General features: G+C 47.0%; 1 protein-coding gene across 5 annotated transcripts in view; it reads right to left on the reverse strand.

The window, feature by feature from the left end:
• The window catches only part of BCORL1 (BCL6 corepressor like 1), a 58,464-nt gene that overhangs the window by 15,881 nt on the left and 17,894 nt on the right, over positions 1-24,689 (reverse strand). For 2 of the 5 annotated variants that reach the window (XM_075186351.1, XM_075186349.1), the window contains exons 1-4: positions 16,409-16,736; positions 5,985-6,155; positions 5,694-5,784; positions 1,123-3,762 (exon numbers count right to left, since the gene is read on the reverse strand). In XM_075186351.1, the coding sequence (XP_075042452.1) occupies positions 1,123-3,762; positions 5,694-5,784; positions 5,985-6,155; positions 16,409-16,701 (3,195 nt within the window). In that variant the 5' untranslated portion in view covers positions 16,702-16,736. Of the gene's footprint in view, positions 1-1,122; positions 3,763-5,693; positions 5,785-5,984; positions 6,156-16,408; positions 16,737-24,689 lie in introns of those variants that run through there. The other 3 variants (XM_075186352.1, XM_075186353.1, XM_075186350.1) reach the window with 2 other exon arrangements.

Genomic DNA, 24,689 nt, shown 5'->3' on the forward strand with positions numbered 1-24,689 from the left:
AGCGTGCCGGGAGATGAAGGAGGGCACACAGCGTGCCGGGAGATGAAGGAGGGCACACTGCGCGCCGGGAGATGAAGGAGGGCACACGGCGTGCCGGGAGATGAAGGAGGGCACAGGGCGTGCCGGGAGATGAAGGAGGGCACACTGCGCGCCGGGAGATGAAGGAGGGCACACAGCGTGCCGGGAGATGAAGGAGGGCACACTGCGCGCCGGGAGATGAAGGAGGGCACACAGCGTGCCGGGAGATGAAGGAGGGCACAGGGCGTGCGGGGAGAAGAAGGAGGGCACAGGGCGTGCGGGGAGAAGAAGGAGGGCACACGGCGTGCCGGGAGATGAAGGAGGGCACACAGCGTGCCGGGAGATGAAGGAGGGCACACAGCGTGCCGGGAGATGAAGGAGGGCACACTGCGCGCCGGGAGATGAAGGAGGGCACACTGCGCGCCGGGAGATGAAGGAGGGCACACTGCGCGCCGGGAGATGAAGGAGGGCACACTGCGCGCCGGGAGATGAAGGAGGGCACACAGCGTGCCGGGAGATGAAGGAGGGCAGAGAGTGTGCGTGGAGATGAAGGAGGGCACACGGCGTGCGTGGAGATGAAGGAGGGCACAGGGTGTGCAGGGAGATGAAGGAGGGCAGAGAGTGTGCGTGGAGATGAAGGAGGGCAGAGAGTGTGTGTGGATGCAGGGGGCACAGAGTGTGTGTGGATGCAGGGGGCACAGAGTGTGTTAACTGTAAATTATTCTTTGACAGAAATATAATTGAAAAAAAATATATAAAAATATTATTTTCCCTTGGATCTATGTATATTATTTTTGAATACAACTAAATAAGTATTTCTGTCCTGACCTAAATACTTATTACGTTTTTTTGACCCAACTACTTATAAAACAGGACTGCAAGGTAATTATTTTGGAGGGGTGCCTTGAAAAAATTATGGAGACTCTAAGGGTGCCGCAAACTGCAAAAGTTTGGGAACCACTGGTGTAGACTGTTATAGGTCTATGTAACTTGAGAAGTAAAAGGTAGAAGGTGTATGTTGGGGGTGGAGGGGTCTATACGTAGTTAGGTCAGAGATATGTCAGGCATGAAACCACATACATTATACGTCACAATACCACTCACCTTCCTTTGCTGCGGTTCTTGCAAGTTCTTGTCCACGTCCTGCTGTTTCCTTTTACATTTGGGCTTCGGTTGTGCTGGCCTGATGGGGGTGACCTCCTCCAAACGCTTATAACGACCTCTTAATCCTGGTTCTTTTTTAACCCTGGCCTTGACTTTGGTAATTGGTGGCATATCCACAGGTGACCACGATGAGTTGTTATAAGATGGCAAACAGCCAAAGTTCTCATCGTCATCCACCCTCTCGATTTTGACCTTGCTCAAGTCTACCTCCTGCACGCAATGCAGCGCGTCTACAGGGGGCGTCTTTTTGTGGCTGCGTTTCCGATGCGCAGGCTGATCCTGCGACACATCTGTATTAGAGTCCTTTTTGCTGCAGTCCTGCACTCCCAACAACGGAAAGCCATGACCAGCGTCTTTTGGTTGACTGGCCGTAAGTTGGTCGCTGGTCATGTAAGAGGCCAAAACTTTGTTTTTCGGCTTTGTGTCCCCGAATGTCTTTCGACTGCAAGTCAACTTTGGTCGAATTTTGTCGTCTTTGCAGTTCTGTTTGTCGGGGACTTTATTTAAAGTGGTGCTCCCTTCGACCTCTCGCTGACCATCCACCGCACCTGGCTGAAGGTATAAAACGGGGTTTCCTGCGGCAGGTTTTGGTGCAAGCAAAGCTTTATTTGCACGAGGCTTGCGTGGCTTAGAAAGAGACTCGCATGTCCGTGACTTTCCTCGTACGTCATGCTCAGCGGCTGCGGCCGTCGGAGCGGCATTTTGCTGCTGAGCGGTAAACGGGGAATCACTGACGCTTTTTTGAGGCGTCACGTTGGACTCGGCTGGAAGAATGCTGGAAAATAAGGTGTACTCGCCTATGGGAAGTCTGTGAGGTGGACCTTGGCTTGAACGGAGTGTGCCGATGGACAGCAACGATGGCTGACGGTAATGAGACCAACTAACTGGCAGAACCTGAGAATTGCTGGGTTTCCCATTTAAGGGACACTTTGGGTGTACTGTCCCATGTCCAGATAAGGTCCAGTCCTTCGACGGACACAAAGAGTTCACCGTAGAAGCACGTCCGTGAAGATGCCGCTTCTCCGTGGACTCCTTGCCATCTACACTGGCCTGGATACTTTTCTTGCCACACGACCCTGAGTTCTTTGGCTCTCCCTGGTCAATTATTGAAATCGGCTCCTGCTTTGCCAAAAGTTGTGAGTCCGTGCTAAGGCTCAAGTTAGAGTCTTTGTTCAACAACACAGAGGCAGGCACTGGGTTTGCCACCCCAACGTAAGTACCCGGTATAGTACTAATGAGAGCAGCAGAATTTTTAATCCAAGACCCTGAAGCTCCCACCAACTGTGATGAGACTGGATCTCCGTTCCTCAAAAACTCTGGGAACATGACCAAAGGGGGGCCGCCTTGGACACTCTGGCTAACACTGCTGCTGGTGAAGCTGTTTTGCGCGGGACGCTGAGAACTGCAGTCAGACCTGGACACCACAGTAGACAGAGAGGCTCTCCCGCTGGTGTGCACTGGGGTTAACACTGGCATAGGCGGAGTTTTCCGCTGGTTGGATGGGGCGTGTTTATGGCGGTGAGATTTGGAGGACAAGTCCAAAGGCATTTCATAAGAGTCCGGGGGAGAGACCATCTCTCTTTCAAGTTGTGGAGGGGACTTCAATGGGGAAACGGATGAAGAATCGTTCTGCAGTTCTACATTAGGCGTCCGGGAATAGGTCGTTAGGGTGACGGGGCTCATACTGACCATCGGGAGGGTGGGATGTGTGGACAAAGTCTGTAAAGCAGATAGGGTGGAGGAGGATGGTTCGGTGCAGACAGATGAACCATCCACTGAAGATGTGATAATGCTATTGCTGTTGGTGAGAGAAACGGAAGGGGCTGTGCTAACTGGTTTATTCAATTCTTTTGAAATCACTTTAGGGTCCGTGTTTAAGGGTCTTCCCAGAGAAGAAGCAAAAGCATGTGTATGCAGTTCTGAAGACGCTTGAAGTAGGCATCGGTCCTGCAAACAGGAGGGCATTATGGGAAGAGTCAGCGTGGACGTAACCCCAAATGTGGTCGGTAAGGTAGTTACGCTGAGGGGCTGTACACAGTTTGAAGGTGGGATGTAAACTAGGGGCTGGGTGGGTGTTATGACTGTACCAGATGTAAAGGACAAAGGAAGCTTCTGCATATTAGGGACCTGAGTGGCGGAGAAGCAGATTCTGCTCATAGTAAAGGGAGTCAGCGTGCCAAAACTGGAGGACACGACGGCGTGCGATGCCTCCACTGGTTGACCTGCAATTTGTAATCCAGGGCCCATGACAGTCTTCTGCTTTACAGACGGATCCGAAGCGGCGGGCTGAAGAGCGGGGTGTTCTTTCTCTTGCGCTGGAGTCCTGGCATACTCCATCTTTTTACCGTGTTTACTCGAAGCGGCTTGGATGGACGCATCCAGTAACATGCTTGCGGCCTGCTTGCCGTCCGGCGGCGAGACGTTGTCGCAGGCTTTGAATGACAACGCCGCCCCTGCCGGCCTGGACGAAGTCGGATCTGGTGGTTTCTCCTCTAGTTGTTGTCCAGTTTCCACCTCCGCGCCTCCACCTTCCTGGAGCATCAGGGCATCACTTTGGTTGGTTGCTGGTATGAAATCCACCTGAAACCAAAAACACAGATCAGCGGAAGCTCACGGTAAAGAAATATCAAGAACATAAGCATTAAGATGTAGGTAAAACGAACACCGGTAGTCAGAGAACCGTTGCTTTTTGACAAATTACAAACTCCGCTGGGGACATTTAAGAAGGTTCTGTATCCCGTAGCAACGAATCATACTAACTTGCGCTAATACAGGAAAGCTAGAATCTGATTGGCTGCTATGAAGAACATTTTATACAATCAGTATCCTATGTTATTATTAATTAAATGCTTCCATCTAGGACAGGGTTTCTCAACATGAGGTATGTGTACCCAAAGGGATATTTCAGACTATTTACTAAACTGCTGGTTTGAAAAAGTGGAGATGTTGCCTATAGCAACCAATCAGATTCTAGTTATCATTTATTTAGTACATTCTACAAAATGACAGCTAGAATTTGATTGGTTGCTATAGGCAACATCTCCACTTTTTCAAACCTGCAGTTTAGTAAATATACCCCTAGGTCTGGTAAACTGAACTGAAAAAAACGAGTTCAGTATATAAATGGATTTTCACCAGTACATTAATTAGGGGTATTGATATGAGATATGGGGTTCACTGATGGAAACCTACACGAATTAGGGAGTATTTGGTACAAATTTATATATATCAACAGGTACTTGATAAATCTACATCATTAAATTTTTTTAGAAAAAGTTGAGAAAATACATGTTGTAATTGTCTCCCACCAGTAAGTTCATCATCATCATCATTTATTTATATAGCGCCACTGATTCCGCAGTGCTGTACAGAGAACTCACTCACATCAGTCCCTGCCCCATTGGAGCTTACAGTCTAAATTCAGAGAGAGAGCGCGAGAGCGAGACTAGGGTCAATTTTTGATGGCAGCCAATTACCCTACCAGTATGTTTTTGGAGTGTGGGAAACCCAGCGCTGTGAGGCAGAAGTGCTAACCACTATGCTGCCCATAAGTTGCGCTTCATTCCTAATGGCAGGTAAGTGGCTGTGTGTTAGGGCATATTTAATAGAAGACAATATTTTACAAGAATTTTCAATAAAACTTTCCACAAACTAATATTAGCGCTGCATAAAGAATAATGTTGCTAAAGGAGAAGTATTTGAGATCAGTTATTCTCTTTTGAGTCCATTTAAAATGTACCTGTTGGAACACGGCGACACAGGTTAACGAGACACGCAGCCTATTAATTCACTAGCGTCATTACTGAGGCATCAACTACGGCTTTTGTCCCCTGTTAAAGTGTTAATGTGTTTCGCAGTAATTAGGTTTATTGGATAATACCATTTTATTTTTAGCCAGGTTTTAAGAACAGTGCTCTAACATACAAGTAGTAGGAGCTCCATTCACAGACCTTTGGTAAATCTTAAGGCCCTGTTTAACCACCTACAATTTCTTGATTAAATTACTGCAACACGGCTTTGTGAGACAATTCCATCGATTGTTTACTGTGCACAAAAAAGGGGTTTCCGATGACACCAACCGGTCTGACAATCACCTCTTACACGATGCCGATAAAACAGATTTCCTCTAGAATGACTAAAAATGGCATTTAAAAAGGTCTCTTATCACTGATGCTTTTGTATTGTAGCGATATTGTGCTAGGCAATTATTCTACAATTTGATTTGTTTTGAGTTTTAAATCATCACGTAACGGAGGCAGGGGCGGCTCTACAAAATAATTTTACCCCCTTTTTGACAGCTAAGGCTGCACACTATGTGCAGCTCCGTTCGGCAGAGACAGGCAGGGAGAGTGTGCTGGTCGGCTGCTCTGATTGTTTTTAAAACACAATCAAACCTGTAGGTGGCGCTCTGTTCCCAGTGGCAGATAAGTGACATATATATGGAATTGGGACGGGGGAGCCAGAGACGGATAGAAGCCACGTTGCGTTGCCGTTTTGCAGGTTAAGCTCACCTTGGAAAGAACACTGTTCACACAACGATCTTCGGACCCCAGGAGATGGGTACCACCGGATTTTGACTTCTCATCAGACACCGGTGTCCTCCTGTCCAAAAAACAAGGCAAGAGATTACAGTCTGGGTGTAGGCTGAGTGACCCGGACACACATAACTACCAGAACACAAGTCACTCTCTGCAAACCTACAATTAATAAGGGTGCAGTACAACCACGCAATTGGAAAACAATCTAAATCATAGATACTATTAACATTTTACTACAGCGTAGCGCCCGGGACTCGCCCTCACCTGTCGTCGTTGATGCCGCACATGCGCACACGGTCGGTACTGCTCCAGTTGTGCACACCACTGTAGAGCGGGGCGGCCGTTATCATGGCAGGTGATTGCGGCTCTGGAGCTGCCGAACGAGTCTGCAGCTCCTCCGCCCCCCTCTCCTCCGCCCTATGCAGATTCCACCTGCTGGGGGGACACACAAACAAGAAAAAGCGCAATTAGGAAAACGCACACACGCGGTCTCTTGACTCTGCCATAGCAGACTGCAATATTGGTGAAGAACAAAATATATTCACGCACACAAAAAAGAAGAAGAGGTCAATTATCATTACAGGAGAACTCAAACAGTTGTCAATGCACAACCCCTATAAAATTCAGATTAAAGTGAAGTTCATGGGGGAGGGTCACCGACAACTGATGGACTTGCTTCAAGCTGCCCAGGTGGAGGAGTGCGGCTGGGGACCAATTTGAATTATATGGGACCCCGTCTTATTTCATCAAGCGGTGGTCTACCAGGATATCTAACACGTACGTTTACGGCTATGTGGTCCAGTGTTTGGATGCAGATAAGGATTCTGGGTAATATGTTATGTTTATTCCCCAAACACAAGGTGTGTAAACTGTATATATTGCAGTGCGTATACAAATTCCATCTGAAAAGACTTCATACAACAGTCACTTTTAACCAATTCTAAGGGGGGAGATTCAATACAGCGCTGTGTGTCTGGTACAGGGCGTGGAGACACAGACACCATGTTGAGGCTGAAATATCCGCTAATTGTCCCCCGACCTGCCGTAGAGATGCGCAGAAAAATGCCCGGAGTACCCTTATTGTAATAGATGGAAGTCAGCGCATCTGAACATTGATGGGATGTTGGACAGCACCTCAGGCTGAACTGGATCCCCCCCTATCTTCCCATTCTATTAGGAACCCCCCCAACCCGCGTTACCTGAAGCCGAGAGCGGCTCACAGCACAGGAGGGCTTAATCCATCCATACAGCTCTATGGAAGAACTATAGTCGGTTTGTAGTACTTATGTCTATCACGCTGTGGCCCAATCTGGCTCCTGGTCTCAGGTAAAGAGGAGCTGCAGGAGATCTCACCAAAATGTGTTATACGGAGCTAAGAAGGGGTGGATGGAAAATGATACTGATACAGGAATAGGGGGCGATACAAAGAAAAATTTAAATCTTTTTAAACTTAAGTAAAAATAATTACTAAAAAAAAACAAAAGCCGTTATACAGAAGTACAGATTATCCAAGGCCTGAATAAGGAACTTCACTAAAAACCAGACAATAATGTGGAACTAAACTGAAATAAAGAAAAAACAAAAAAAACTTAGAATCACATAAGAGGCATCCACCTATCCACAGTGATGGATCTGATCGCTCCCATTGCCCGGGATAGTGACTGCTATGGTGATGCGTCAGAATGGTTGGAACGTAAGACCGCGCGATTCATCCTCATCCACAGCACATCTAAAGCTGGTATTTTTCATGATGCAGACGGTAAACAAGCCCAACAGTCTTACGTCTCAAGCTGTGTTCTTCACTTATCATCAAAAGTCTTCTGTACTACTACGAAGGGAGGCAACCAGCTGGTGTGGAACTACAGGTCTCAGCACGTCCTGCCAGACAAGGAGGGCCGCACGTTGCGTACAGAGGTATGTAGGATTTATTTCGCTTTTTTAACCTCTTCAACTCCACCCAAAACAAACTTTTCCGTTTTGGGTGGGGTCATTCTGTAAGCAAAGCTCCTGAAAATACATAACAAAGTGCCAATATCTCTGGAGCTTACTAGGGCAGTGGGTTATTCTTAAGGGAGGTAACAGAGGAGGTTTTTTGTCAGTGAAATCCGAGCTATTTAAACCTCACCCCCCTCCCCAAGAATGACAGGAGACGGTGCCCCGGAGCGACCGGGTCAGTACACTTCCTGTGAGAAGTCGCAGGGTTTTACATCGACCCTCCACAAAACACTTCCCTGATTCTACTGCGGACTGAAAGCTCAGGGAGTGATATTTATATACACAGCCGCACCATTCAGAGCGCGGGCTCCGGTAATATGGAAAATGAGTTTATATTTCCAGCTACACTCCTAAAACAGAGCGGGGTTCCCTGTGGAAAACATAACACGTACTTAGGACGGCTACACGGCACAGCGTATCCACTTACACATGAAAGGCTACAACACGCTAATCACACATTTCCTTTAAGTCTTCTTCGTGCAGTCCGTTAAGTTAGTGCCAGAACACCAAATAAACCAGAGGTAGGTATGCCGATACTTGTAGTTCCCCAACAGCTAGAGAAGCACAATTCAGCTAAACCTTCCGTTGCTACACACTTCCAGCTTTGACTCTTAAACGGTCACTAAACTTACTTCTCAATAAGCACCGGGAGGCATGGGCCGATACATATGTAATTGTAGAATACCGTCATTAAGATGTTTAAAATTTTATATAACCTATCTATGAACCCCGGTGCCAGCTATCATTCTCGGCTACAGGGCATTGTAGGCTACAAAAATTTCCATTAAGAAATAAATAAACAAATAAGAAAACGGGCTCATGTCTCCGTGAAGTCACCGGTTCCTGGTGAATGGAGTCTATATCATACTTGCCTACTCTCCCGGAATCTCCGGGAGGTTCCCGAATTTTGAGGGGAGTCCTCCCGGACTAGTAGGTAACGTCCCGGACACTTGTGGAGGCGGGGCTTAATGACACGATTGCGCCATTAAGCCCCACTCCCATTCAATGCTGTGCATTTCGGCTTTTCCCCAGTAGGAGACGTCACCACGACCAACTCCTCCTACACCTGTCACATGACCTGTCCTCCAGGATCTCCCAAAAGACGGATTTTAAAAGTTAGCAAGTGTGGTCTATATTGAATTATATTTTGGCCAGGTCTGACATATACTATAGCAGTGTTGGCTAACCTGTGACACTCCGGGTGTTGTGAAACTACAAATCCCAGCATGCTTTGCCAATATATAGCAGCTTATTGCTGGAAGGGTTTGCTGGGACTTGTAGTTTCACAAACACCTGGAGTGTCACAGGTTAGCCAACACTGTACTATAGCAACTTGGCTTTCCATCAATTTCTCTGTGTGTCTATGTATAGAATCTAAGCTTCCGATACGTTAAACTCTCTGACAATACCCCGGAGAGTCACGTTACACTGAGCTGTTCACCATCAGTGCCCGATGGAGGCAACATCCCATGAAACCTTCTATCGCCTCCACTGGGCCTGCGGCACCATAGTGAATAGACGCTGCTGTGCGCTGAGCCAGGCTCGGCGCTTTCGGGATCAATGCAGAGCTAGCAGGAAGCTTTCACTCATCTGACTGTACGTCACACCCCAAAGTGACCCTGTGACACCCGCAGACCTGACCCTGGTGTACGTTACCGACGCAGTCCCACAGAACGGCCGCCTGCTTCCAGCACACGGATAGATAATACGATGGCACGTCATCTGCAACAATTCGTATGGCTTCCAGCAGGAAGCACATGTCAGGGGCCCGGAATATAATACTATATAACAATGCAATGTATAAAGCATCCCTTGTTCTCCTTCTGACTGTAACACAGACAATACATTATAGCACTAAGATAAATACAAGTAAACAAAACAATGTGCTGCTGGTGACGGCATTTACTAACAACCCCTGGAAACCAGGGAGGAGATTCTTATACGTAAATATTAATTATCAACAGAACTGGTTGCAGTCATTTTATTTTCCCAGTGAGCGAACGCTCATACAAGCAGAGAAAATAAATTTAGTAGGTGAAAACCACTGAACATCCTGATTGGACAGCTGGAGGGTGACACGTAGGTGAACAGCGCAAATTCAGATTAATTGACCGCACACAGCAGCTAAGGGCCAAATGTGCAGTAATCCAAAGCGACCGGACATTTGTTGCTTGGTTCCTATGGGCTACTGCTTATTAGCAACGCTTGGTTGCTATGGGCTATTGCCCATCGGCAATGCTTGGTTGCTATGGGCTACCCCCCATCGGCAATGCTTGGTTGCTATGGGCTACTACTGCCCATTGGCAATGCTTGGTTGCTATGGGCTACTACTGCCCATTGGCAATGCTTGGTTGCCTTGGGCTACTACTGCCCATTGGCAATGCTTGGTTGCTATGGGCTACTACTGCCTATTGGCAATGCTTGGTTGCTATGGGCTACTGCTGCCTATTGGCAATGCTTGGTTGCTATGGGCTACTGCCTACCAGCAATGTTTTGTTGCTATGGGCTACTGCCCACCGGCAATGCTTGGTTGCTATGGTCCCAATATGGGGTCAGTAGAAGTGTCAAACGCAACGATGAAACCAAAAACTTTGTGACATTCATGGCTGCCAAAATAAATGAACAGCTTGGCAGGAACGGTGCAGCTATGTCATGTATCCTCATCCACTGCTCGTTCCTCCATTACAGATGGGCATTTTGCTGTCTGGCCATTGAAACCCATTAATCAAATGGAGAAACTGACAAACATCCTACATACAAAAATATAGGATAAGCCAAACTGAAAACGCACCAGCTGAAATCACACCGGTCACCTACGTGCATTGACGGAGGCCATTTTGTTGGTTTGACAACTATGCAAGAATGATTGAAAGGCTGCCATCTCATGGACATTGGTTCAGCACACAAAATGGCTGCCTCTATCGTGTGTAGACGATATTGTGTGTCACACTTATCCTGTATGGGCCCTGTAGTATTTGTGCACTAATCTGTATCACCCAAAAAAATCCACTTTCCAAATTACGACTGGGAAGTACATAGTATTAATTAAAAGAACAGGCTGAATGTAATAAAGTTTGCTCGGTCTATAACCGTTATCCCGTCCGTTGCTCTTGGTGCCCAATGCAGTAATATAGTTCTAGGATCAGATTTTTACCATTAGTTTTGATCTATACACATCAGGTGACATCTATGAAAATAATCACTAAACGTTTAACCAGTTCAGGACTGCCAGGCACCCGCCGCGTACAGAAGGTGGTGTTCCCATGACAACCAGGTATTGTCATTTCTAGCACAAGTTAGGAAATAAAAGAACTTGGAATCTGATTGAAAAGAGGTGGAGTTGCCCATAGCAACAAACTGTTTCCTTAATTCTCTGATGTTCTAACAAGATGCCAGGCCTATGATTTGGTTCCCGGGCACCTAATAACTGCAGCATAATACAATTACGTCCATCATAAGGATTTTTTGGGAGGGGATGGGGGGGGGGGGGGGGGGGGTCGGGGGGTTGCTTTTAAAACTAAAAATGTTTTTTTTCCCTGGACCCTATGTTTGTTTCAGGTCCAAAATAAATCAGACATGTCGTGATACATTGTAGGGTAAGTTTCTGATGTCACTAATTGCCCGAAAGTAACTGAACCACTGATGTAGAAGTATATTTTCCCTCGTTTAACCCTATATAATGCTAATACACATACATACTAATTATATATATATATATAGTATGTATCAGGGAATTCTTCAACCTATGCCCATGGATTCCAGAAGTTGCTAAGAAAAATACTTGCAGAACCCTTTTATATAGACACTTCTTTGTAAAATAAAGCTCAATAGAATCTGTGCGCCATTTCGTCATGACAATTACAAGGCGCCCCTGGGAGACTGCAGGAGGGCAATGCCAGGCTGTTTGCATAAAAGCACTATCAGTACCTAAACCAAGGGCTAGATTTACTAAGCTGCGGGTTTGAAAAAGTGGGGATGTTGCCTATAGCAACCAATCAGATTCTAGCTGTAATTTTGTAGAAAGCACTAAATAAATGAAAGCTAGAATCCGATTGGTTGCTATAGGCAACATCCCCACTTTTTCAAACCCGCAGCTTAGTAAATCTAGCCCCAAGTCTTACAGCCTGGAAAAGCGGCCGATTAACGAATGTGAGTTTGCGGCAGCTTTACCGACCCCTAAGTCACCCCGGGACAGAACGGAGCTTAGTGACTCTCCCTGGAATCAGTCTGGAAGTGTCAGCAGCCACTAACAGCAAGTGCAATTTCAGTACATAGCCCCCAGGGGGAGAATGAGCACTGCTGGCATACGGTGGGCACCAGAAGTGGGCATTGTTGCTGGGTGTTACAGGAACATAATGGGTAGATAAGTTGGGCATTGCTGCTACACTCTGCAAAAATGCATTGACCCCTGTTGGCACAAGTTGGGTACATGTGTCGGGTATTGCTGACACATTCTTGGTACCAGTTAGGCAAACCTACACCTTATAATTTTGCACACCTTGTTCTGCACGCCAAAGTTTTTTTGTTTGCAAAATTCCTGTCTCCTAACCTCTGGAGAAATTTGTCTGGGTCTTTTGCTTACAATATAAAATAAATAACGTTGTTCCACCTTAAATCGCCACAGCCCAAAAATTGCTCTGGTCAGTAAGGGGTGAAAGACATGGCCTTGAAGTGGTTAAGATTTCTGTAAACTAACAAGACTGCCCTAGGAAAGTCAGGATAAATGGGATCCCTGATAATGACAGCCACTGTTCCTGTATTGAGCAAATGTTATCCAATAAACATCTGGGTGGTTCACTGCACACGCTGCCATATCCCAACACGAATGCAGCTCCCATGCACACTGATCCTCTAGAGATTGCAATGAGCTCTGGTCCAATAGGTTGTTATGCAGAAGCAATAAACAGAGTAAAGTACACAGCCAGCAGAGGATTTCGAGGAGACGAGTGTGCTGCATTATACACAGTGAACATGTGCGTCGTGCTTTCCTCTCGCTGGTGTGATATCATTTCATCCTCCGCAGGAGAACTTCCACCTCCTCTCCCTCGCTGCTTATCTCACTCACACAACAACGCTCGTCTGAACCCACCTCCTGCTCACAAACTGAAAGCAAATTTCATCCTTGCCTAATAAAAGCAAAGGACAAATCTTTGCAGCAAGTACAATCGCACGGAGCTGCCGACGTATCTACAGATTGAAGTGCGACTCTCCGCGCTCAGACCGGGAGGTTGAGCTGGGCTCTCGAAGGAACATTTTGGAGACTTTCCCGCAATCAGGACAATTCGCAAACCCATTACCACGCACAAAGCCATTTTCTTGGCTCGACCAATAGGCCTGAATGAGGTCGCTAGTCCCTAATAAATGAAGAGGCCGCATCTTCGTGAAGACCGGTCCCTCCCACAGGATGGCAGCCACCAGCTTTCTAAGACCACCGGTCCGTAGTCAGTCATCCACACAGCAATTTACGAGACCCCCAAGGCTGACGGTTACTTTATTTGGGTGTTACCGGCCCTCAGCTAGGAGACAAGGTCACACTATAGTTACAATAAGCAGGTCGGGAGCTTCCTACGTAACAGAGTGATACACACTAGTAGATCAGCAATTAGAACAGAACACACATAGTCCAAGCGACAGAACTTGACTAACAAGTTATCGGGAACAGGGATGGATGGAACCCATGCGTTCCTCTGCAGATTTCATCCGTCAAACAAGTTGGTTACTTTATTCATAACGACACCGTACTACATTAAGGAACAGATAGAGGGTCCTGCACGGCGTTAACCCCCCGAGTGCATACTATTAATAGAACGGAAAGATCATCGCAACAGGCAACATTTGTTATTAAGGAACAATAATGACCATAGCCGCTACATTAATATAACTTGTCATTAGGCTACAGCCAACGAGTCCTAAGCTACACAATGAATCAATTTCCACAACAGCAATGTGTCCAGTAAGTGGTGACATAGCTCAGATCCCAAGCCCCCTCGCGACACCTCCGGTCAATGACCTGTCACTCAGGGAACGTCAATGTCCCGAGACTTGTGGACAAGCCGGAGGAAGATGAGCACAGCACTGGCGGGATTAATGTTACACCAGGCAATTAGACCTGTGGCCATCAGCTTTAAGTTATCTACAACCCTCGCCAGCAGGTGGCAAAGAATTTTGGAAGTTGATGCCCTAAAACAGCCACAGAGGCACAGAACGACCTCTTCTGAATCTCCGCCACACCTACTGCAAAGTTCAATCTGCAAAGAGAGGGAAGCGGACGGTTGCTTAATAAAAGGAAAAGGAGATTTTTTTATTATTTTTTTTATGCCATAAATGAAGTCTTGTATATTAGGGTCTCCAAGGAGATGATCACTACAAACCGACGGCTCAGGGAGTCCTAACTTTGACCTAAGCAGCCCAATGCCTAATAACCTCCAAAATCAATATACAGTCAACAAGTTGTAATTCACGCAGCATCCAGTCCCCCGGGCTCGTCTCCACGCAGTCCGTCACCGACCCCATCCCCTTTCATACGTCACACTAACCAGGAGAAATGGAATTGTGCATCTAATTTAAGGTATAGAGGTCACCGGGTCAGGCCGTCGTGACTCAAGCCTACTGCTATTTTTAAAGTCCGGCCTTTTACTCTGAAAATACATATCGTAAGGTGTCCCTAGAAAGCCGACCTTTTAATGTAAACTTTGCAGACAGAAGGAAAGAGTTAAAAGTATAAAACAATACAAATAAAACGGCACCGCAGAGGGTTCAACAACACGTGGGAAACAGAATTACAGCTCTCGTCGGAAGGATTGGAGCACATAGGATTTCAGATGAAATATATGAAGGTGCATTAACGATCAGCTGATGGATGGGGAGAGAAATCCTATTTTAAAGGATCAGGTAACGTGCAGGACAATCTGACATATATACGTAAAGTAAATTAAGTACAGAACACAAATAAATGAAATGCTAAAACAAGAATCTATGGTGTTAAGACGACAGAGGGAAATAAATCAGCAATCCCACTAAATTGGCAGATACATCACAAAAACGTCCCACAGAGATATGAACGTTAAATATAAATAAGAATGTAAAAGCATATTCAACTACAGAGGTAACAATAGACAAACAAATAAAAAGAAATGATACAAAAAAAAAAAACAACAAAAGTTGATATTCCACAACCAGGTAGGAAAAAATCTCAAGAGGAAAAGTAAATAAATAAACAGACACCTTTCAAACGTTTAGGAACAGAACATTACGCTGTTTACCATATACTCCGAAAGCTGGAACATTAAAAAACAAAAAACAAAAGTGAGAGAACCAGACACAGCAGCAGCGATGCCTCGGTGGCTGCGAGATCCCACGTTTAGTTACTGTAGTGAGGTCACCCATCTAGATTATCCTGTATAACCGTCCTCCCCGTCCCTGGCTCTGCTCGGAATACAGATTCATCTCGGTGTGTTTAATATCCCCGGCTCCTAGAGAGGGCTCAGTGTGAGCATCATAGATCACCTGTACGGTCATATATCCTGCATCACAGGCACCTGTACAGTCATATATCCTGCATCACAGGCACCTGTACAGTCATATATCCTGCATCACAGGCACCTGCAGAACATGACAGCGGCATTCACCCAAGCACACCTACAGCGGTATAAAGAGCATTAAACTGTGCCACCTACGTCAATCCATAACCTACTTATTATATATATATATATATATGCATCATTCACTTACCTGTCTGCATGCAAAACCATCATCCTCCTACCTGCAAGGCCAGCCTGTCCTCTATATACCCCATTGCCCCCCCCCCCCCAATGGGAGGATGAATCCCCCCAACCACACACCCTATCAGCATCGCCCTGGGTCTGTGGTTGTCATAGAAGTGTATAGAAACCCCAATTACACAACATCCTGCCCCTAGTGTGGTGCACACAGGCTGCACTATGTGTACACAACTCGTGAGTGGCCTGGGAGCTGGGTAACTGAGAATGGGAGAGGCGCAAAATATGCATTATTAATATATATATGTGTGCTGGGCATCAGTATATATATATATATATATATATATATATATATATAAATATATATAGTGCTCCCAGGTGGTGTCCGAGGTGCCTGGGCCGTGCATCCCACTGGTGGTGCTGAATATTTGCACCCACTCTCGTCCTGGTGACCCGATCTCCTCTGGGTGGATGACCCGTCGGGTGTCACTGCAGGAGTTGGGTGATCTCCCCCGTCCCTCCCGTCACAAGATCTCAGAGTGACCCAAACTCCAGCAAGTGACACACGGGGGTGCAGACACCCGACAGCTCGCCCCATGAACATCCCCAGCGGGTGTGCGCAGCGCCCCCCGGACCCACACAGGTAAATAAGAAGTTGGTGGGATGATGCTCTCACCCCAGGACACTCAGCTCGGGCTCCTGCACACCCTGCGGTTACCATAGTAATCCACGCCCCGAAACCCGGGCTCGGGGCGCACAGCTACACCCGCAGTCACCCGGTTTGTGTTATGGGGTGTCGGGGAGAAGGGTGAGGACGGGGGAGGAATCAGCCGGACACCTCTGGCCCATGTCTGTGTGGGGAGGAGAAGTGTGGCCCGAATCGGGTGAGGGGGCGGCCGATGTGCAGCCCGGTGGGGGGTTTAAATGTCCGGAGCGCCGGGGACATACGGGGACATACGGGGGGAGAGGTCGCACCTGTTCCGTGACTCCTCTCCAGGATCCAGGGCCGGGGTGGGCTCTCTCGGGTGAGCCGGGTGTCGCCGGGTGTTTCTGCGCCCGGACAAGAAGAAGAAGGTTCGGCGGAGACACTGGCAGCCAGCGAGCGAGAGCAGCGAGCCAGGCCGCGCGGGGCGTGACGGGAAGTGTAGTCCGGGCACCGCGCCGCCCACCACTGCCGCCAATGGGGGCCGGAGCGTCTGAGAACTACAACTCCCATCATGCACCGCGGGCGGCCGGGGGGAGAGAGCGAGAAACCAGCGCACACACATCTATCCCAGGGAGACACAGGGAGGAGGACATCAGTGTGACACTACACAACTGTGTCACACTACACAACTGTGTCACACTACACAACTGGGCATCAGTGTGACATTACACAACTACACAACTGGGCATCAGTGTGACATTACACAACTGGGCATCAATGTGACACTACACAACTGGGCATCAGTGTGCCATTACACAACTGGGCATCAGTGTGACATTACACAACTACACAACTGGGCATCAGTGTGACATTACACAACTGGGCATCAATGTGACACTACACAACTGGGCATCAGTGTGCCATTACACAACTGGGCATCAGTGTGCCATTACACAACTACACAACTGGGCATCAGTGACATTGCACAACTGGGCATCAGTGTGACATTACACAACTACACAACAGGGCATCAGTGTGACATTACACAACAGGGCATCAGTGTGCCATTACACAACTACACAACTGGGCATCAGTGTGCCATTACACAACTACACAACTGGGCATCAGTGTGACATTACACAACTACACAACAGGGCATCAGTGTGACATTACACAACTGGGCATCAGTGTGACATTACACAACTACACAACTGGGCATCAGTGTGCCATTACACAACTGGGCATCAGTGTGACATTACACAACTACACAACTGGGCATCAGTGTGACATTACACAACTGGGCATCAATGTGACACTACACAACTGGGCATCAGTGTGCCATTACACAACTGGGCATCAGTGTGCCATTACACAACTACACAACTGGGCATCAGTGACATTGCACAACTGGGCATCAGTGTGACATTACACAACTACACAACAGGGCATCAGTGTGACATTACACAACAGGGCATCAGTGTGCCATTACACAACTACACAACTGGGCATCAGTGTGCCATTACACAACTACACAACTGGGCATCAGTGTGACATTACACAACTACACAACAGGGCATCAGTGTGACATTACACAACTGGGCATCAGTGTGACATTACACAACTACACAACTGGGCATCAGTGTGACATTACACAACTACACAACTGGGCATCAATGTGACACTACACAACTGGGCATCAGTGTGACATTACACAACTGGGCATCAGTGTGACATTACACAACTGGGCATCAGTGTGACATTACACAACTGGGCATCAGTGTGACATTACACAACTACACAACTGGGCATCAATGTGACACTACACAACTGGGCATCAATGTGACACTACACAACTGGGCATCAGTGTGACATTACACAACTGGGCATCAGTGTGACATTACACAACTGGGCATCAGTGTGACATTACACAACTACACAACTGGGCATCAATGTGACACTACACAACTGGGCATCAATGTGACACTACACAACTGGGCATCAGTGTGACATTACACAACTACACAACTGGGCATCAATGTGACACTACACAACTGGGCATCAATGTGACACTACACAACTGGGCATCAGTGTGACATTACACAACTACACAACAGGGCATCAGTGTGACACTACACAACTGGGCATCAGTGTGACATTACACACATCCCTGGGAGGCCCCACATGACATGTGACACAACTACACACAAGTGTGCAACACACACATCCCACAGTCACAATGTCTCAGCCCCTCATTATAGTGTTGGGGGGTCACTGAATAACACCCACAGTGGGGTGTTAGAGGAGCCGGGTGAGAGGGCTGTGTGGGGTCACCGGACAGTCGGGGGAGGGGGTCGGTGACCCCTCATATAATGTCTCCCGGGTCACCTCAGGATCTCCGGGGGGGATCCCTCGCCAGACTCCCACTCGCGGAGTGACGTGTTCCGTGGGCACCTCCTGTCACACAGACTCCATCACACCCTGCACGGAGACCCCGCGCTGCACCGGGCTCCATTACACATCACTGCAGGGAGTACACCCGCGGGCATCACAAGGAGACCCCGCAGCTCGGGGCATGTATCCGCCATACACCCCTCACTGTGCGGAGACCCGTGGTTACATATAGCGCCCGGTACACGGATCCCTCCAGCGCTGATCTGTCACTGGGGGCGGCCACAGACACGGTCCCGGCACTGCAGCCGCCTGTATTATACACACATGTACCATACACACATGTATCATACATACATATCATACACACATGTACAATACACACATATCATACACACATGTATAATACACACATATCATACACACATGTATCATACACATGTATTATACACACATATCATACACACATGTACCATACACACATATCATACACACATGTACAATACACACATATCATACACACATGTACAATACACACATATCATACACACATGTACAATACACACATATCATACACACATGTATAATACACACATATCATACACACATGTATCATACACATGTATTATACACACATATCATACACACATGTATTATACACACATATCATACACACATGTACCATACACACATGTATCATACACACATGTACAATACATACATATCATACACACATGTACAATACACACATATCATACACACATGTACCATACACACATATCATACACACATGTACCATACACACATATACCATACACACATATACCATACACACACATGTACCATACATACATGTATTATACACACATGTAAGAGCCGTCGGTTACTGGCACTGCCCGGATCGCCCACAGCCTCCCGGACATGACAAGTATATTTCAGGCAGACAAACAATCATTCACTAAAAGTAGATCCTCTCACTGCACTGAGCCCCATTACACCTCCTCTCACCGCAAGGTGTTCCCGGTGCAAGTACAGCCCCCACTGCACGATCCATCATTTGCTCAAATTATCTACAATGCCGACCAGCTTAGTGTAGAGATCCCTCACTGCACATAGTGTACAGAGATCCCTCACTGCACATAGTGCGCTGAGATCCCTCACTGCACATAGTGCGCAGAGACCCCTCACTGCACATAGTGCGCAGAGACCCCTCACTGCTCATAGTGCGCAGAGATCCCTCACTGCACATAGTGTACAGAGATCCCTCACTGCTCATAGTGAACAGAGATCCCTCACTGCACATATTGCGCAGAGACCCCTCACTGCACATAGTGTACAGAGATCCCTCACTGCTCATAGTGAACAGAGATCCCTCACTGCACATATTGCGCAGAGACCCCTCACTGCTCATAGTGCGCAGAGACCCCTCACTGCACATAGTGTACAGAGATCCCTCACTGCTCATAGTGAACAGAGACCCCTCACTGCACATAGTGCGCAGAGACCCCTCACTGCTCATAGTGCGCAGAGATCCCTCACTGCACATAGTGTACAGAAATCCCTCACTGCTCATAGTGAACAGAGATCCCTCACTGCACATATTGCGCAGAGACCCCTCACTGCACATAGTGCGCAGAGACCCCTCACTGCTCATAGTGCGCAGAGATCCCTCACTGCTCATAGTGTACAGAGATCCCTCACTGCACATAGTGTACAGAGATCCCTCACTGCTCATAGTGTACAGAGATCCTTCACTGCACATAGTGCGCAGAGACCCCTCACTGCACATAGTGCTCAGAGACCCCTCACTGCTCATAGTGCGCAGAGATCCCTCACTGCACATAGTGCGCAGAGATCCCTCACTGCACATAGTGCGCCGAGACCCCTCACTGCATATAGTGCGCAGAGACCCCTCACTGCACATAGTGCGCAGAGACCCCTCACTGCACATAGTGTACAGAGATCCCTCACTGCACATAGTGCGCAGAGATCCCTCACTGCACATAGTGCGCAGAGATCCCTCACTGCACATAGTGTACAGAGATCCCTCACTGCACATAGTGTACAGAGATCCCTCACTGCACATAGTGTACAGAGATCCCTCACTGCACATAGTGCGCAGAGATCCCTCACTGCACATAGTGTACAGAGATCCCTCACTGCTCATAGTGTACAGAGATCCCTCACTGCACAGTTTCCAGAGATCCCTCACTGCACACAGTTACCAGCCTCTCCTTTCACCTCAAGTGTCCCTTATACATTGCACATATTATGCATAAAGCCCATTAGTGTAGAGTATCTCTTACACAAACCCCACAACTAGTACTTGTTTCACAACATGCTCTGCAAGATCATTTACTGCAAATAAAGACCGTTCTTACAAACAGCTCCCTTGTTGCAGAAGGGTCTATAATACAATCTATAATACAAGGGTCTATAATACAATGCTTTACTAGAAATGCCCTTTATGACGTTTAAATCTGCAGTGTAATATCTCTTACTGCAATCAACATTTCTTCTAACCTAAAGTAACACTAATATCACTGCTAAGAATATATTCCATATCACAGAGCACCTGTGGGAGAGCCCAAAAAATGTCAAAAGGGGCCGTACAGTGTTAAAAAAATTGACAGAACCTTGTCTACACTTTAACAAACCGAGCGCGTTAATTAACGAGTCTCATAGCTTCCTTGCAGTATAGTGAGCTATGTGTACTTAATGAGCGTTCCCAGAGAAATCCATTGTATTTTATCTTGTGTTACTTCCCAATTGTAAAGCGCCACGGAATTTGCTGGCGCTATATAAATAAATGTTGATGATGGTGACTGCTGCAGGCGATGTCGAAATCAACGCAACATGAACGTTTGTCAGAAAGTGCGCGTGTAGCGTTCCATTCATTTATCCCCTGGATTATTGCCATCAAAATGCGCTTACTAGGCTTTAAGAACGTGCGCTAACACTTAAACTTAACGGCTGTAGGTGTCTTCATGACCCGGAACAAGGGCAAAGGACTACTTGTCAGCCAAGGCACACACAGGAGTACGGCCGCATTCTGATTTTGACGTTCTGCTACACAGAAGCTTTACGTGACATTTTGCAGATTTTCAGTCAGTTCTGCGTATTCACTAGCATTTCATTTAGGTGCAAAATTTGCACTGAACAACAGCAAGCAATCAGCAATTAGGTTTTATCCGTCGCCTGCAAGTTCGCCAATTAAAGTGTCTGATTGGTTGCTCCAGTCTAGTGACAATTCTGAATGCAGTGTTAGGTAGTGAGCCCCAGTGACAGAAGTGCAAAGGTAGAAATATCTACTTATATTTCTATAAATATATATATACACACACACACACACACAACGGCAAGGGGATTTCAGGGTCACCTGTATTTCAAGAGTCACAACTTTCTATATTGATCCTTTACTTTGGTTTAGATGTATGCTTTGCTATGAAGCACGTAGAGGACACAAAAACTGTTCCAATGAAGGTCGTTAGCACAACATTCCCGGGACACTAGTGCGGATACACTCTATGGGGCCAATTAAATTTGGCCACGTTTTTCTAGGAACGTAGTAACGGTAATAGTGCGCAGGCCACGTTACTTTCGGCAGTTATGCGGCCAAATGAACTCCCCCCCCCCCTCCACCATTGAACGCGGCAGACATTTTCAGAAGTGTTAAATAATGACTGAAACTATCATCATCATCATCATTTATATAGCGCCAACATATTCCGTAGCGCTTTACAATTGGGGAAAAACATAGTAAACTAATAAACAAACTGGGTAAAACAGACAAAGAGGTGAGAAGGCCCTGCTCGCAAGCTTACAATCTATGGGACAATGGGAGTTTGACACATGAGGTTAAGTCTACATTTGCAGTCGGCCCAGCCAGACTGCAAAGGTAAAAGTGACTCATGAGCTAAATGATCCCTTCACACAACAATGTTGGTCAGGGGGTAGTTGTCTTGTGTGAAATTGTGTAACGGGTGGTAATGTAGTGAAGTTAAGAGGGTGGTTGAGGAATATTATAAGCTTGTCTGAAGAGGTGGGTTTTCAGAGAACGCTTGAAAGCTTGTAGACCAGAGGAGAGTCTTATTGTGCGAGGGAGAGAATTCCATAGAGTGGGTGCAGCCCGAAAAAAGTTCTGTAACCGGGAATGGGAGGATGTAATGAGGGTGGATGAGAGACGCAGATCTTGTGCAGATCCAACTATTGTTACTCTCTTCATTTATTGCAAAATAAAAGCTAGATAAACATTGATAGTTTCTCTTCCTGCAAAGCAAAATGTCTTCAAGCAGATTCCTGCATTCCACACTCTGCATTATAGTCCCGTGTCGGAACAGCATTGCCCAACAAAAGTAGTGACAATTTTCTCCTCATGCCGCAGTCAATTTTGCAGCCAATAAAGGGTGCATGACGTCACAAATCAGGAAATAACAGCTTTCATGCTGCACCGTCGCATCTCTTTCCCCCATATGAACCCTTAAGATTCCTAAATGTAAGGAAATCCTGCCGTGTCCATAACACTTAATGCATCTTATCAAGCGAAGGAGAATCCAAGTCGACACAGGTAGTGCCCATTACACTCGGAGGTCTTGAATAAACAATTACTCAGGCAATCCTCTTCATTCGTGTACAGTCTGATGGTGCTCAGGGAGAGGAGAGCCTAGTACACACACACATAATAGAGACACACATCAAGGGTATTACAGCAACCAGGGGGCACATGTTCTACACAAATTCTCCACAAACCGAGAGAAACATCGTTTTAATGCAGAGGACTTCGACAAAATGGCAGCCGGTTACAGCACACAGCATTAACCATACTTGCCAACATTTGTGTTTCTGGCTTCCGGGAGATGCCGGCTGGGACGTGGGCGTACAGGGGGCGGGGCGCCGAGATCGCATCATTTTGGCCCCGCCCCCTTGACGTGATGACGCAAATCGCGTTATTTTACAGCAGGGGCCAAACACCGCGATTCCGGGTGAATCGCGGCGTTTAAACCAAATTTTGCCGATCAGGGAGATTGCCACACTCGCCCGGGTGTCAGGGAGACTCGCAAAATGCGGGAGTCTCCCGGACATTTCGGGAGAGTTGGCAAGTATGGCATTAACAGAGCTATAAGACCCACCTAGGACAGTGATCCCTTGCAGCATATAGGCGGATTATATTCACTTTGGATTTTACCTACAAAATCATTATTGAATTAGACATTCAGGGCTTGTCTTAGAAAAAAGGACGATTGCCCAATTTTATGCCTATCTGGTGTGATAAGGCTGGATGGTGGCACAGTGGTCAACACTGCTTATTCACAGCATTGGGGTCATACGTTCCAATTTGGACGTTCTTCCCGTGTTTGCGTGGGTTTCCTCTGGGTGCTCCAGTTTCCTCCCACACACTCTAAAGACATACCGGTAGGTGAATTGGCTTCTGACAAAATGGACACTAATCAGTATGTGTGTGGTTGGGAATTAGAATGTAAGCTCCTATGGGGCAGGGAACGATGTGAATGATTGCTTATCCTCTGTACAGCATCTTGTAATATGATTGCTGCTATACAAACAAAAATATAAATTTAGGAGTCGTTCCTACAAATGTTTTTCTAATATTACATCAACATAACGTCTAGATTTGATAAGAGTTCCTCGGCTCCATCTTATGACTTTTACGAGTTCTCCTGACTCACAATAATCTTCTATATTGTAGTACATTGTGCTATTACAGCATAGTATGTGATGTCAGTGGAACCTCATATCTGCCAAATGTCCCGATTTCAGTGGGGCAGCCCCGATTTTAGGGCTCTGTCCCGCCCATAGACATGTTTCTCCCGCGGGTGGGAATCTTGGGGTATGGGAGTTATGTACTGGGCAGCCTAGCACATTACAACACTAAGCAGCCCCCTGGGAATGCAGCCTTACCCCCGTTGTACGTGGACATGCCTCCATTTTACCGTGGCCATGCCTCCATTTTACCGTGGCCACGTTGGTGGGGACAGACATGTTGAGAGGTATGGAACCCAGAATCATGGACAAATCTGTCAGCCAGGTAATGCTGCAGTCACCATCCAGGAGGAAGGACCCAGGGCTTCCGTACTGCACTCACTATCCATCTATCCATCCATCACATCCAGCGACTATATTACCGACTGTACACTGTTTACCACAGCAAAGATTCTCAGCCTCGCAGCCTCCTTCCTGCAGGAGCAACTAAACCACTCTGCATTG

Source organism: Mixophyes fleayi, chromosome 9 (genome assembly GCF_038048845.1).
Source record: "Mixophyes fleayi isolate aMixFle1 chromosome 9, aMixFle1.hap1, whole genome shotgun sequence".
Lineage (NCBI taxonomy): Eukaryota > Metazoa > Chordata > Amphibia > Anura > Limnodynastidae > Mixophyes > Mixophyes fleayi.